This window comes from Struthio camelus, chromosome 14, assembly GCF_040807025.1.
Source record: "Struthio camelus isolate bStrCam1 chromosome 14, bStrCam1.hap1, whole genome shotgun sequence".
Lineage (NCBI taxonomy): Eukaryota > Metazoa > Chordata > Aves > Struthioniformes > Struthionidae > Struthio > Struthio camelus.
Window position 1 is genome coordinate 15,166,945 of NC_090955.1, and position 16,010 is coordinate 15,182,954.

The 16,010-nt window shown below is 50.1% G+C and overlaps 1 protein-coding gene across 7 annotated transcripts in view; it reads right to left on the bottom strand.

Moving 5' to 3' along the window:
* FLNB (filamin B) overlaps positions 1-8,934 on the bottom strand; it is an 81,926-nt gene extending 72,992 nt beyond the window's left edge. For 3 of the 7 annotated variants that reach the window (XM_068907308.1, XM_068907304.1, XM_068907306.1), the window contains exon 1: positions 8,328-8,725. In XM_068907308.1, coding sequence (XP_068763409.1) covers positions 8,328-8,706 — 379 coding nt within the window. In that variant the 5' untranslated portion in view covers positions 8,707-8,725. Of the gene's footprint in view, positions 1-8,327 lie in introns of all 7 variants that reach the window. The other 4 variants (XM_068907305.1, XM_068907307.1, XM_068907303.1 and 1 more) reach the window with 2 other exon arrangements.
* Positions 8,935-16,010: the final 7,076 nt, after the last annotated feature.

Here is a 16,010-nt window from a genome sequence, read left to right on the forward strand (position 1 = left end):
GGGAGCTCGTCTCACAGGCCAGAGCAGTTGATCTGAAGCACCTTCCAGATTTCAGCACAAGCGGGTGGAAACACATCAGCCACAAGCTAGCGGGAAGGGTGGCTTCACCGCTTTCGGTTATTGCTCTACTGCAAAGTAGTAACGTGGAGGGCCTGTGGCCAGTGTTGCAAATGCTTCCACCCCACCCAGACTTGGAGAGGACAGAGAACCTCCCAAATTGCATGACAAGAGCAGAGGGCCGCTGACAGCCTACGGCCCAATTGCTACAGCGCAGCACCCACCCTGCTCACGCACCAGCCGGCACCACCGCCCGCGAGGGTATGTTTCACTGATACCGAGACGCGGGTCGGTTACAAGCCTTGCCCAATCTTTGCTTGTCATTCCCAAGAGGCGTATCCTCGAGTACACTTTCAGTGTATTGACTCAGCTTACTGTTAAGAAAGGGTGTGAGAGGAAGTGGTTATGACAATAATTCACTCACAGCATAAACTGTTCTCACCGATTTCACCACTGTCTCAAAGGTCTAGGAGAGTTACATCTGTTATTGTGCACTACCACAGCTACAGCCGTCTCTGGCACACCTATACCGTTTGCATGCTGCTGAGTAAGATTTCTACTTCCGGAAGCACATTATCAAAACCAGCATCAACTGTCAGAGTTGCTCCAAGGCTCCCAGAGCCAAAATTATCCCCTTTCTCTATGGGCTGCGTTCCTTCTCCTTGCAGAGCGGTGGCCCTCCCGGCAGGCAGGCTGGTTTCAGGGTGGAAGTCTGTCTGTACCCACCTTCCCTCAGAGAGGACCCAGTTTTCGGGAGAGTTGTGGCTGCCATGGAGCCCTGCTAACTCATACTAGAGTAACTCAATGCTCTGAGGTACAAATGCATCATGATTTACAGAGCGTCCTGAAGCTGCAGCCCATGATGCCATGCCATTACAGCCCACAGCCTTTTTGGGGCTACTCCGAGTACCACCGGCAGGGTCATTCATACCACCCGCCACTGCTATCAGAAGAAACAATCTGTCCCTTCATAAGAAAGGTCCCTGCCCTGATACTCAAAGCAATGCCACCACCAACTTATCAGGCTGATTACAAAACACAGCTATATTTCACTGACCCAGAGAAAGTTACTCTGAAATATCAGCTGAGTTTATGCTTTAAAGTGATTAGAGGTTTAGTCTTCACTATTTATTAATTCCTTCCAATCAGATTAGCTCTCTGCTTATATAAGTTGTTAGAAACAGTAGAGGACCATTATCTAACAAACTCAGAGGAAATCTCATTAACAGCTAGACCGTGCAGCTACATGAATACCACCATTCCTCTCAGGTGGTTTACTAAGAAGGTGTAACTGCTTTGTTCCCAGGGCAATATCTGCAGAAGGTCCAGTTAACCCCAGTGCATCATCCCAGCAGAGACAGGACTCTGCTGCTCCAGCCTCTACCCACCCCCGAGGTGGAGAGAGTATTTGTTGCATCATTCAGCACAAGAGGATGTCATGCAAAGCAACCCAGGCTTCCTCAGAATTTTGGGTAAAGCTATGTTTGGCTGTTGTTTGAAGTGGCTTGGCTTATTTCTCCTAACACATACACACACAAATCTATCTCTGTTCTTGCAAGGGTCACGTTAGTGTTGGAACATACTAGCTGGGTAAAAAGAAGATATTGCATCTATCTTACTATGACATTATACTGCTCTAAGCACTAGGGAGCCTACCATTTACGCCAGAAATTACACAATCAACCACAATCTCCTGGTGCCCCCAGAGCCCACACCAGATCCATTCTTCACTCTGATGTACCAGATGTTATGCAGACACCTGCAGAACTCAAGGTCAGTTGCAGGAAGGGACAGAACGCACCAGTACTTAAGCAAACCCACAGACAAGTCAGATACATCAGTGTTGGAGTCCAGAGGACCATCTGGTTATGACACAGTGTACAGTCTCTGCAAGGCTTTGAAGTACACGATCTCAGACTTGCCTCATCAGTGACCTGTGTCTTCCCTACTAGGCAGTACTGGTCTTTCCTTATTAGAAACATAAGCAGGCAAAAGGAGCGTGAGCTACAGTTTTGCTTTGGGGAGAAAAAAGGAAGTGCCAAGTCCCCAAAGGCAAGGCCTAGGAAAAAATTATACTTGAGCTTCATTGCATTAATCCAAATCAACAGGCTGAGCTTGTTCAGCCCATTGAAGAGAGAACCTCAAATTTCAGTTGACTCAACTGTGAGCCCAAGGTCAAGTTCCTCAGCAGAAAGGTCAGCTCAGTGTGCCTCACCCAGACATCTGCTGTGAGAAGGGTGGTAAGCATCCACAGCCATCAGACAGGCACTAATGACAGCCATCATAAAAATATAGAAGCAGATAGCAGTTTTCATTTAAAAAAAGTAAGGTTTTGAAACCTGCACTATTACCTTAAACACAGTAGGGGAAGGCATGTGTCTGTTCACCCACCTTTACCTTTAGCACGAATTCAGCTTGCAACTAAAAACTGAGCTTTTGCGAGTAGTGCCATACAGTTAAAGCTGTGGCAGAGACAAAGCTTAGATCTCTAAAGGATGGGCAGTGCTTTCCCTTAGCCTTTTTCATGTAGATCCTGTTTTGGATTCTTCCCCCACAAGTTAACTCTCAGTTACACAGCGTTTCCTTCCTCCAGCATAAGACACACTTGGAACATCTCATTCTTTGTCCTGCCAAGTCCAAGCAGTTTGCAGCAACACATCCTCATCTAGTTTTACCTACCACACATGTCCATCGCTACTTCGGTGCATCTGCCCAGAGATAACACCCCTTCCCAACTTGGGCAGACTTTGGAAAAGGGAGCATAGCACTGTCAGTATGGATGGAGGAAGATCACAGAGAATCTTGCAGGAACTTAGAGGGCTACCTACCAAGAATGAAAGACTTGATGCTCTGTAAGCCATAACCACCGGGACAGGCTCTTCAAGCACACTGGTACCAAGCTCTAACAGAGCTGAACCCTGGGTCACCAAGAACCCCTAAAGGCACATCAGGCAGTAAAGGAAGATGGGTACGGGGCACAGGTATACCTGACACTTCTGGCTGAGACCTGGGCGAGCGTTACACAGCAGCGGAGGTCTGTTCACATAAGCTTCACGTGCAACATACTATTTCTCTTTGGTGCGCTTGCTCTGTGTGTGTTAGCGGTCTCAACTTAGCAGGCCCTTGTTCAGATCCCAAACTAGCAGCACAAAAATCTATTTCTGAATGGCAGTGAGAAAACAGAATTCCTCTAAAGCTTAAGGGATTCAGAGATCATTGTTTTGCTTTCCATCGCTTGCAGCAGACACCAAACAATATTGAGAATGCATAAGCATGGCCACACACAAGGCTAACCACATTCTTAGATTACAATTGTGGGCTAGGAAAATTCGTATCCTGCCCCATTTAGATTTAAACATCCATGTAAGTCAATACAGCACATAGCATTAGAATATAGAGCAGTTAAGACTTCAGTCCTTCTTGAATAGCTGGTATAGTTTTCAGTGCCTTAAATAAAAAGGCTGTTTAGCACATTAGTCTAACTGGTCCCAAGTAATTTTACTGAGAGTTTGATCAGTTTACAAGTTTCCACTCAGAGGTAAGGAATGCAAGAGCAGTCCACCTAAGCTACCTTAAGGGTTCCTGTAACTTGAAGCAAATACCCCGTGCAAAGCCATTTTCCCTTTGAGAGTAAGAGTCAAACTACTAAATAGAAGGTCCCAGGCAGACCAACTGCTTTTAGAAACTGAAGCCTCATCGAGGCTCCAGTAGTGAGGCCCCTTGTCAGTCTATCAAAAATAATTCTAGAGCGGAAGTATTAAGCATCATGCTTCCAAGACGCAGAAGCCTGTTTCCAAGACGCACTGGATATTTTCCAGAAAACAGCCTCCAGGGAAGTCCTCCTTACCTCCAGGTAAGGAGTAGACAGAAGGTAAGTGTATTTTGACTACCTCCTTATGATGTGTTAAGAGCACCTGGAGCGAGACAGAGACCCTAGGTGTACATAGGCTGAAAATACATTTTCCCTTTTTTCCTGTTTTCAAGCAACTAACCCTCAGTATCACAGGATGATACATGTACCAAGTTCTAGAGGAGGTGAATTTCCCCTAGAAACTCAAAAGTTTGCTTTGTCACCCTGTAGTGTTTCATCAACCCAGGGATCACAGTTGTTTCCCACCCATTTCCCTGGGAGGAGATTTCAGAGCAGTACTTGGACAAAGGACTCTCAGGTCAAGCTACTTTCACCTTAGAGCATGGTTGAGGTCTGCAGACTGCCACAGAAAGTCTGCGCTACAGAGCATAGCATATGCACCAAATACTCGGTCATTAACCAAAAACCCATTCCATACACAGCTTAAGATGGGCATGCTAGGTCAGGAAGAGATGTCCCTTCCAGAAGCACTTACTCCTGCAACTAGGAAGCACTGACACCACTAAGATCCTCACAGGCCAAGTCCCCTACTCATACCAGTACCTACTTACACTTCACCCATTTTCCCCTGGCATGGCTCCACTCCCCCAAGCACTGTAGTGGGACTCATGGCAATCAAAGACAGACCCTAGAGCCAAATGCAAAACTACACCCGAGGCTGATGTCAGCCCACAGTGCCACAGGAGCAGGCAGCAGCATTGGCACGCGATCCTTGGCTACTTCTTCCCATCTGTTTGCTTGCATCAGCGCTCAATATCCTGCAGTTGCACCACAAGTCAGATCAGCTCACTAATCTAGCGAAAGCGCAGCCCAGCAAAGAGAAACCACACATTTTTCAGTTTGATCAATCTGACTGCTGCAGTCCAGGATTGCAGCTCCACCAAAAAAAACAGGCCAACTGCTCTGTTCTCATCCTGGTAGCGATACAGGGCAGCAGGGCGAGCAACGGCCACGAGGACAGTGTGAAGAGGCACCCAAGTGCACCTAAGCAGCATGCATCAGGCCTGTCTTCTCTAAGGTCCACTGCAGCTTACCAGGTCAGCCAAAAACTGTCAGGCTTCAGATACAGAAGTTTTGTTCCTACATCCAATTAGTTGACTTCTGTTGCTTGATAACAGGGTTTCTGGGGACCAGAAAAGCACCAAGCCTAGCCTCAGTCCTCTCTCAGTAATTTGCTGTGGCTCTTCCTAAAGCATGATGTGGCTCCCATACAATGTAATCTCCAGAGCCAATCTGATCCTAAGGCCAAGAGCAAACTCCTTACACTCCACATTCCTAGCATCCTACTCCTCAGTGTTTGTCACACTACATGCCACACTCAGCACCCAGGAATCTGCAATTATCTTCAGTCTAGCAGGCAGGGGGAAACAAAAAAACTAGACTTGGCAGTGGTTAACACTTCACTAGCATAGCAGCTACCTCATACGCTGAGCAGAAGATGCCTTCACATTCAAGTCACTGCCTTAACAGCTTTCTCAGAGTTTTCAGTTTTGTCTTTGCTGGGCTGCCCAAAATACATAGATCAAGCTTTACACCTATTTTATCAGTCCAACCACGCAGTTACACGTTTGCACTGTAGTGAAGACATATCATACCTGGAAAAAAAGCATCTTAAAACTACTAATGGACCGTCTAAGCAGTTAAATAAGGGGTAACAGCAGCAGGACAGGTTAGACTATTAAAAGTGTATAAAAAAAGATTATGGTCAAACAAAATTTAACTGGTATCTCTGTATAGGCAGATTTTTTTAAACGGACAAAATTTGAATGCCAAAAGGCTTACTACTGAAAAAGTTAAAGAGTATGGGTTGCAGTACAGCAGCAGTAGCTAAGCCAGAATACATGTATCTATAAAAATCCTGGAAATTAAGTAGTAACTGGAACATGCACTGTATTACTGTATCTGTTTAACAGAGATTTGATGGTGTTATTAATGCTAGAAATTAAGCAGTCACAGCTGTCAGGTTTTCCTGACTAATTCAACTCAGAACCATGCAAGCTGGCCCTAAATCCCCAGGCCCTAAAGAACAACATTACCATGAAAGCGCTCCAACTAAAAGCCTTTACTTAAACATAATTCTAGACCCTGTAACGGCCTAGCTTTTGTCCAGCAACATGAAGGAAGAAACCAAAAAGTCTCAAATTCTTCAGAACACAACTTGGGGGGGGGGGGGGGGAACCACACACACACACACACACACACACACAACACAACAGTTCCTATGGGCAGGTACCGTTTGACTGACTGACTTACGCCTGCAGAAGAGAGAGCACAAGTTTTGGCCCGTTTAGCTGAGTGGAACTCCTCCATAAGCTTTACTTGAATGTCTTTTTTGGAAAGCGAGTTCAGGACATTTTTTCAGGAGTGGCTCAGCTTGTCCGTATAGCAGGACTCCTGTGCTACCGCTTGGCTCCTGTTCTGGCACAATAGCACGGATCGAGCTATAAACACTCCTTCGTACAGAGGCTGGAATACGGTAAAGAAACCAGCGCCACAGTAATTCCATTTTCTACAGCTCCAGCTTTAAGTTGTGTTTATAACAGCCAATACAAGGCAAGTAATCTGCCAAACAGATAAATCCTCCACAGTTACACCTACCCTGCAGCTAAACCTAATCTTGTAACACACTTGCACTGCTGCAACAGCATGACTAGAAAGGAAGTCACTGGAAACCAGGCCTGACCAGGCTCATGTTGACCTCCCAAACCAGTATCCCTTGGGATGTCTCAAAGAGAAATAGGAAGGCAGCTGCAGCAGCAAGGTTTTCCTAAGGCAAATACAGTCGGAGGGAAGCGCCTGCCCCCTTTCAGTGTTGCGACTGCTAACAAGCTTTTCCAACAGCGGTAGCATAAAGGTAAGTTCAAACATTAGCAGCCTTGACAGTCGGCAAAAGAAAGCTAAACTGAAGAGGTAGGCAGCTGCAGTTCAAAAACCCACTATGTAAAGAAAACGCACCTCCGAGTAAACAACCAGCACCAGTTTTCTTCCCGGATGCAAGCACGTTAGCCGTTTTCTCCTATGGGAAGAGCCAGCAGTTCAGATCCCGACGGTCCTCAGCTTAAGGGCATCTTTCACGCAGTGGAAGCGGAGGAAGCTCAGGGCGCCCACCCCGAGTCACCAGTTTCCAGAGAGGACTTCTGGCTATGAGAGGACGTGCCAAGCCTCTCCCGTACTGCAGGGGTTTGTATTTTCTCACTATTGTAGCTAATGCCTCTGAAGGGAAACAGCTTTCACCTTGGCCAAGAGTTTTAGACAATTGAGCAGAACTGCACTTACCCAAATTCAGCTGTGGAATTCATTGAGGGCAGAGTCACCAGGATATAGTAATTTCAATTATCTGGCAGAAAACTAAGCTCTTGAAAAGGCATCCAAATTCCTTCCCAGGCATCTCTCTGGCATTCAAATTACTGCTTTACAGACCGTGTTCCGGCCACACCGGAGCTATTCAAGCCGGTCACCGCACGCACTCCTGAGCGATCGATCCCTTGCAGCGGGAGCTGCACGCCAGCAGCCCGTTTCCTGAACGGCCTGACAGGCACCCGGGCTGCACCCGTCGGTCGGCGTGCTGCCGACGGCCACGCGCAGCGCCAGCAAGGCCACGGCGGCAGCTCGAGACACCTACCTCTAGGAGTTAGCTGCGGTCCGCACGCTTTTTTCTACCCGTGACCTTTACACTGCAAAAAGGTTAGAGCGCCCTGCTGTTTGAAAGCAGCGCGTAAGCTACGACTGCATTTAAACACGCGCCCACACTCGCCTGAACGCTGGCATCGTCTGCGGGGCTCTAACGAGCAAGAGCAGCCTCCTACCGCTGCTCCCCCAGCTGCGGTAGCCACGTATCTCCAGCACCTCCACCGAGGACAGCTTCGGCCTCAGCACCCTATCGGGGACCAGCTGTGCCACAGCCTGACACACGTTGATGCCAGCGGTGTCCGAGTTTACCTTACACGACTCGGCTGTCTTCAGGGGATGGTGTTTAGGGAAACCGTGTCTGCACAGAGGCAGAAAACACACTTTGGTGCTGTGCTCTTTCGCACGGGCAACTCATCTGAGAGCAAAGCCTCACTTAAAAAAATAAAAATAATTAAAAAAAAAAAAAAAGGAGGATAAGGAGGTTAGTCCTCTCAGCTGGCTTTGCAGCAACAACCCCACGGCACAGGCTCAACACACAGCTGTGAACCAACACTTCGCTAAGCCTCAAACACTCGCTCCGAGAACGGGGAAGGGGGGGGGGGGGAAGGAGAGAGAAAAAGCGCAGAAACCCCTCCGTTTTCCACGCCGCGGCTCCGGGGGGCTGCGCGGGGCGCCCTCGAGGGGGGGGCGCAGCCCCCGCCGCTCCCACGGTCCGCGCGGGGTAAAACTCAGCAAAGTTACGCGGCAAACGCCGGCCGGGGGCACTCACCGATGGAGACCAGCTTGATGCTCTCCCGCTCCAGGAACTCGAGGGCCACCGAGACGTTCTCCAGCTGCATCTGGCGGAAGGTGGGCCGCTGGTGGTACTTGCGGTACATGCGCTTCTGGCTGAGCACCTCGAGCAGCGCGATGAGGCGCAGCCCGTCGCTGAGGTCGTGCTGCAGGTTGCCGATGCGCTTGTTGACGCAGCGCAGGTGCTCGTTGCACCAGCGGGTGAAGGTGTTCTGCTGGATCCGCTTCCAGGGCGCGTCCTCCGCCAGGTCCTTCTCAGTGGCCGGCATCTCGCCGTCGGGCTCCGCCGCGCCGCTGCTGCTGCCGCCGCTGTGCCGCGCTCTGCGCCCGCCCTGGCCCCGCGCCTGCGTGCTCATGGCCCGGCCCGGCCCCGCTCCGCCTCCGCTCCGCCCCGCCGCCGCCGCTGCTGCTCCTGCAGGGAGAGCGCGCCCGTCAGCGACAGCGGTCAGCGCCGCGACCACCGCCACCCGCGACCCTCCTGCTGCTGCTGCTGCTGCTGCTGCTGCTGCTGCTGCTGCTGCTGCTGCTGCTGCTGCTGCTGCTGCTGCTGCTGCTGCTGCTGCTGCTGCTGCTGCTGCCCCACCGCCGCCGCCTCTGCGCGGGCCCCGCGCCGCCGCCCGCCTTTATCCGCCGGGAGGGGCAGGGACCCGCCCTTGCTAATGCCCGGGCGGCGCGGGGAGGCGGGGGGGGGACTGCCCGGGCGCGCCGAGCCCCCGCCGCCGCCCCTGCACCCCCGGCGCCCCCTGCTCGCGCGGCGCCCCTGCACCCCCGTGCAGACCCGCGCGCCCTGCCCGTTGCAGCCGCGCGCGAGCAGGAGGGCGAGCGGCAGCGTCCCGGGGTGCGAGCGGGAGTGCAGCCCCCGGGGCATCAGCGCGCGGGCACCAGCGCGGCCCCCCCAGTGCGGAAGCGCGCGAGCAGGGGTGCAGCGCGCCGGTGCGTGACCGGGCGTGCAACCTGCATTGCACCCCTGCACAAATCTGAGCGCAGCCCAGCTTGCACTAGCACGCAGCCACAAGTGCAGCCCAGGTCGCACCCGTGCACGACCACGAGCGCGAACCTCGCTGCACCAGCGCACGACCAGGGTAGCAAAGGCGCCATCGCTAGCCAAGTGCCGGCGGGGGGGATGGAGCCCCGGGGCTGGGGCCTGCACGGCGTGGGCCTGCATGCAGCGGCCGGCGGACCCTGATCCCGCAGGGCTGGGAGGGGTTCGTCCCTACATGCCCGTGAAACGCCGCAGCGGTCCGGAGCGCTGTGCAAAGTACAGTGCCGGTCGGGGAAGGGTAATTGTGCTTGTCCAAGACGGAGCACAATCGGCCTCCTAGCTGCAGAGTGATAGCACACGCTGTACTGATACACTGTGTGTTATCACCTGCTTAAAGAACATATAAACTTCAAAAAGCAACCATGTAAGGCCTGCATGCTTGGGGTTTTCTCTCCCTTTTTGTTTTTTTTCCCCACTTTCCTGACTGATTCTGGCCGTGCCGCTCCCTGCCCTCATACAAGGCTGTGACATGCTGCTGACTCATTTGATGGCAGCAGAAAGTCAACAGCGCTAGCCCGTCCGCAGTCGCCGCGCTCCGACTTTGTGCGGCGAGAGGAGAGGTCGCCTGGCCGTATCGGGGCAGCGACCGCGGCGTGAGGCGCCCGCGAGCCCCCGGCCAGCCCGCTGCCCCCCCCCCCCCGGCAGGGCAGCCCCCACACACTTACGGGAAAATGCTCGTGGCTCTGCTACCGGCAGCCGCGCCGCTGATCTCCAGTCGAAGCTTATGCGTGTGTGTGTATATATATATATATATATATATATGTGTGTGTGTGTGTGTGTGTGTAAATTTATATATATATATATTTACAGCATTGAGGCTGTCGCAGCGCAAGCCGTCGAAGTCTGTCAGAGGAAACAAATCCATGAAAACATAATCGATAAAGTTTAATTTAATTATATGACCATACCCACGCTCCACTAAAATTGGAGTAGTGATTTCCAATGATAGTCTTTCAAGGGTTTTAGCGTGATGTCTTTACTAAACCATGGCGCTCTGGTCTTCTGGCCTATCTACAAGCGACTTAACGGCTCTTTCCCCTAAATCCTCTAGTTTCATTAGATGGGATTTCATTAGATTTCATTTCACTGGAAAACAGGAAAAAAGCAAAGATGAAGGGGAGGTAAAGTGGGAGATGAGCCTAAACGTCCATTGCTTTCAACCGCTAGGCAACATCGCCTCCTATTTTAAAATATCTCAGAAACCAGAAATCCGATTCCCTGTACTGTATCTTATGGCTGAGCAGCCACCACCTTTTCCTCAAATTATTGAGCCAGGCACCAAGAAAGATTTGAGTAAAAACCGAGTTAAGAGCGCCAGACTCTAGCCGACTGATTTTACTTAAAAAGCAAAAACGGCAGCGGGTGGAAGAGGTGCCAGCGCGGCGGCAGCCTGGGGCTCCGTAGGCGGCTCCGTTGCATCGGCATGAGGCGGCCCAGCGCAGGGAGCAAACAGGACAGAAACACGGAGCAGAGCTTTTTTCCAAGGGCTTTTCTTGGATCGTCCTATACTTCATATTGTAATAGATGCTAATTGCTTATTGACTTTGGCCCAGGTTGTGGCTACTTAGTAACACATCCGGATTAGCTGATTGCCTACAACATTTTAGTTTCAGCCCCGCTCCACTCCCGCACCTGGTAATGCACACTCCTTGAAGTAACATTTTGTGCCCAGGCTGCACTGAAAGTTGAACCTCAACCATTTTTTCGGTAACACGTGAAGACAAATTAAACAGGAAGAAGGCAGACGCGGTATCCAGACCTTCATCTTTAATATGTTCTGAAGGCATTTTCTCAAAATTTCCAATAAAGGTCATTTTCCCATAGGCTTAGCAAAGAAGATCTTCCTCCCAACGAGGTGTCGTGCAGCGACCCATCCTGCAGTTCCTCACCGTGGTTTTGCCCCACTTCGCCCCTACCTCCTGCTGGCGCCCTACGGGCACCCAAGCAGGCAGCATCGGCGTGCCCCCAGCTAGCGCGGTGCCAAACGTGGCACCTTCCACGCCTGGCTCAGGGGACGTCCAGGGTGCATCCGGACCCCAAAACCCTGTGGGACAGAGACCGTCTCGCACCGTTTGCTTTCGCAAGCCAGCGGAGAGGGAGAGCGGTGCGGCCGGGGGCTCTCGCTGCGTGGGAACGCAGCCGTCAGCGGGATTTTGTGGAGCTGGCCACAACGGCCAATACTGCAGCTTCTGGTCTCTGCACGAGTCACAGGGCTTTTAAACAGAATTTGGCCTTTTGTGTTCGATTGCCTTCAAGATTATTGGGGGAACAAAGACTGCTTTATGGGAACGGGATGAAACAAGGCAAAAGGGTTTCTGCTCCAAGGAACAGATCCTGTTTCCTTCCTTCCTCCCTCCCTCCCTTCCCGGTCACCGCCGCCCTCCCCGCAGCGGGCTGCGTCGAGGTCCCCCTGCGCCTCCCCGTTTGGGCACGCGGTGCCGAGGAGGGAGGGCGCCGGGGGCACGCAGGCGGCAGGACCACGACTGTGACCGCTGCACGGCTCTGCGCTCCCACCGCTCCCCCGGCATCAGCGCCCTGTCCTCTGCAGCTGTGACGGAGCCCCCAAGCGCCATCACCATCAGGGACCGGGTGGTTCTTGGGGTCATGTTTGGCCTGAAAAACTGGATTGTCTTTGAAATGAAGTTGGAAGACATTTCAGTGCAAGTGAACGTGTTTCAAGTTTCATCAGGAGATGGAGAAGTAAAAACAAGCTAAACCGTGAATCTGTGCTTGTTGGAATACCTTCTTCGTACTGTATGTTATTACAAATGAACTAATGTATGCCTTGCAGAAATACCTCATGTGTATATTTATACTGGTAGATATTAGTGTGAACGTATATACATATGCAGAGAGAGAGGCAGAGAGAGTTCAGTACCACAGTCTGGGGCAGATGCTTCTTTTAATTTGTCCTATGCGACAAAGATCTTTCCATGCCAGCTCTTGCTTGGCTCAGCGAGATGCAGATACAAGGAAGGAAGAACAGTGTCACTGCTTTTTTGGTTCTCTTTAAGCAGTGGCAAAAAACAGCACTGACTTTTTTCCACTGTTTTAAAACTACTCTTCCTCACTTTTTATGATAATTCAGTGCAAGGCATTAAGGGACTCTAAAAGTCCCTGTTAATTCAGCAACAGAGGTCTTCCACTGCTACATACTTACTGTGTAAGCAGTCAAAGGACTGTTTAGGACATTTTGGATTAAAAAGTGCTGTGCTATATTAGCACATGGAAACAATTGTAATGGCAATTGTTTTATTTTCTACAAGCCGTGAAAACAGCTCTTTGAGTCCCTCCTAACGAACACCCTCACGTTAAATATACGAAATTGCCCCCCCACAGCAGCACAGTGGGACTGCACGGTAGATACTCTTCATTGGTTTTTTGGATCATCCGGAGAGCAAGGGGAAACAGCTGCTGCAACCACTGGTTATTGCATTCAGGAACGGTATTTTTAACCTCACTTGCAAAAGCCGATGGGCGTGGGGAAGGCACTCGCTGACATCGGGGACAGGCAGCGCATGATGGGGCTGACTAACAAAGCCTGAGCTCTGCATCACAGTCACCAGCCTCATCACGGCCTCATGTGATGATACGTATACTTGGTCTCCTCCGACTCACGGGCTATTCATGGGAGACATCCTTGCCATTCGGGACACCGTACGTGTCCTCAGTTTTATGTATTATTTAGCAACAGTTGGCTTGGATCATAAGAGGAAAGGAATCAGAATTAGTATCAAATGTTAATCTAACATTGCATGGTTTTGTTAGAGCAGGAATCGGTGGGGGCTGAGCATTCTGGACCGAGTCTTCGCAGGCAGAAGGACTTTTCTCCACCATGTGCAGGGTCTGAGTTATCGCTGCTTGATCTGGGTGATCAGAGACGGCTCATTTTGAAGATTTCAGTGGCGTGAATATATGACGAGTGCTGATTTTTTTCCCACGTTACAACTAACGTGACACAAACGGCTTTGAGGATGCATTACATCTCAGCAGAAATGTGTTGTGAAAAGCCAGCAAGATGTCTTCATCCTTTCCAAAGGCTTCTGTCAAACCCACTGTGCCAGGAGGGCTTGTACCCCGGGGGTTGTCAAAGCTTGGGAGTTGTCAGGGCAATAGCTTGGAAAAAGAACAACTAGGCCATGGGCTATAGCACTCGGATAGCTTTAGAAATTTATCAGGATATTTTAAAGATTTATAAGTTTTTGGCATGTAATAGTCTTATCCAAACACAGGACAGCATTGTCCTTTGCAACAAAAGCCATGTGTAACACATGCCATTAAAAAATTATAGGATTTTCAAAACACCATGCAGATGCTAACTGGTGTATGTCGGCAAGGAACGGCATGCAGCCAGTAATGTTACAGCTGAGGCTCTAAGTAGTTAAAAGTGTGCTTTCTCAGAAGCCACAAACACCCACAACTTCACCGGATTTCTGTGGCAGCTGCCACTCACGAGTGTGACGGTAAACCGCCATTGCCAGGCAGCAAGCTCCATCCCTGTCCGGGGGAGCAGTACCGGGGGAGTCTTGCATGTCAAAGCTTTCCAAACATACCATACATTTTCTCCTCCAGGCAGACTATTTACTGAGTTTTCAAAGACAATAGAAGTGTTTCTGCTCCTATTGCTGAAGCAGTCATTAAGCCTCTCCTTTCACTACCATGATCTCTAGCAATTGAAGCAAAACCAAGACAAGTTGTTCAAGTTAAAGCATGAATTCAATGGATTGCGTCACCAGGGTTTTTTTTTCCTTATCCAGCAGCTAGATGGAAGACAAAGAAGTTCTGCGTTATAGAAATACCAGCTAGGACATTTGATGCAACTTGTTTTGAATTTTTCCAGCTTCTTTTTCCTCCCACCTGCCTTTCCAGGGCTGGCTAAAGACAGCAAGAGGAGAGCACACAGGAGAAGGTTGATCCAAATCAGATAGAGAGAGGTCTTCAAGCTGAGAAATCACCAGAAATATGCTGGATATTATAAGACTTTGCCTGGAATTTGTACTTTGAAAGTCCATTTAGGCGGCAGTTGCTTCTAGTAGTAGTTTTGACTGGGACATTTCTTCTCATCTCTATACCTCTGGAAGAATACATTTTTTTCTTTTGAACATAGCGATCTCGCTGCAGTAGATATGTATCCAGAAGCTGAAAATGGTGCCAAAAGCAGCCATCCATCTGGCAGACATAGCGTTTCGCCAGAACGTACAATTCTGCTGTTGCTTTGGATCCCAGAGAGCCTCTCAGCTGGAATTTAAAGTTCTGGTTCTGGCAAAGGCTGAAACACCCCCAGAGGAAGCCTGTTTGTGCCTTTCGCCATCCTGTGGCAGCTGAAATCGATGGAGACAACCAAACCGAAACCTATTTAGCACTTGCTGGGTGAGTGACAACAGGGCATTCTCCGTGAATGTGACTCATTCCAGAATTCACCTCATTTTTTGGTCTAAAATAGTCTGATTGGTTGTTCAGAATATAGTTTTTTCTATTGTTCTAGGCTTTTAAGGAGTAGAGGAAGGATCTCGGAGGGAACTGGCACCTGGGAAAAAGGATTTTTTTACTTCGTAATTTGTATATATGGTTGTAAGTGATACGTGTATACTCACAGCCATGGATAGGCATCTATTTGCAAAATCTAACCACATGTTCCTTTTGGTACCTGCGGCCGACGTCTGGCAGTCCGAGCGCCCCAGCCAGGACTCCCGCCGAGCCCCAGGCGTGCAGCAGTGGCCGCCCTGTGGGTGTCGGAGGGAAATGTAGCTTACCCAAACAAATGCAACTTGACATATCAAATACTAAGTTGAAAAATAATTTGAAATAACAGCTCGTTTTTAAAATAACTCAGGATCTGATTTCATGACCCGAGAAGTCAGATTCTATACAGAAAAAACAATACTCCAGTGTGCCTCTAATCACAGCTTCCTGCCCATATCAGATAGCTGCAGGCACTGCGCTCATTAGACATTTTCTGGGGTTACTTCCAGCTTTACCTACTGCTTGCACTTGCAGTCAGCGTGTTATTAAGACGGTACGCCCATTTTCCTCTGAGTCTGAACCTCTTTTCTGTGCTTTTACCCCTGCGAGTTTGAGCTCTCAAGAGCGAGAGCGTAAGATCGGAGAGAAACGGCTCACCTCAGCCAGCCCACGGGCTGCACAGAATTCCAGGTATTCCTGGTTTGCTCCTCGGGAGTTGTTTTAACCTGGATACAAACGAATAGTTATGTTTGAACTCGGAGGAGTGGCCACATTCCTCCTTGGGACAGCTGGACGAACCGTAGGAAGGAATGCTTTCCAGGGGAACAGCGTATATTTTTTAAACAAATCAAAGCCCTTCTCTGTGAAATAAACACAAGCGTTGACCTCTGCGCAAGCAAAGGGGAAGGCTATTGGGCTCTGCTGGCGCTCGGCCCCGGCGTGCGGAGCCCGCGATGCTGAGGCCGCGGATGGAGGCGAGGAGCGAACGCACCCGTAGTCCAGCTATTTCGGGAGAAAGGTACGAGGCAGCCGAGCGCTCACAACTCTCACCTCCGTTGCATCGCTCTCATGACAGTGAATAAACCACCAACAAAAAACTCCCCCCAAAAAAATCTCTCTCTCTTTTTTTTTTTTTAATTTCTCCCAAAGAATATT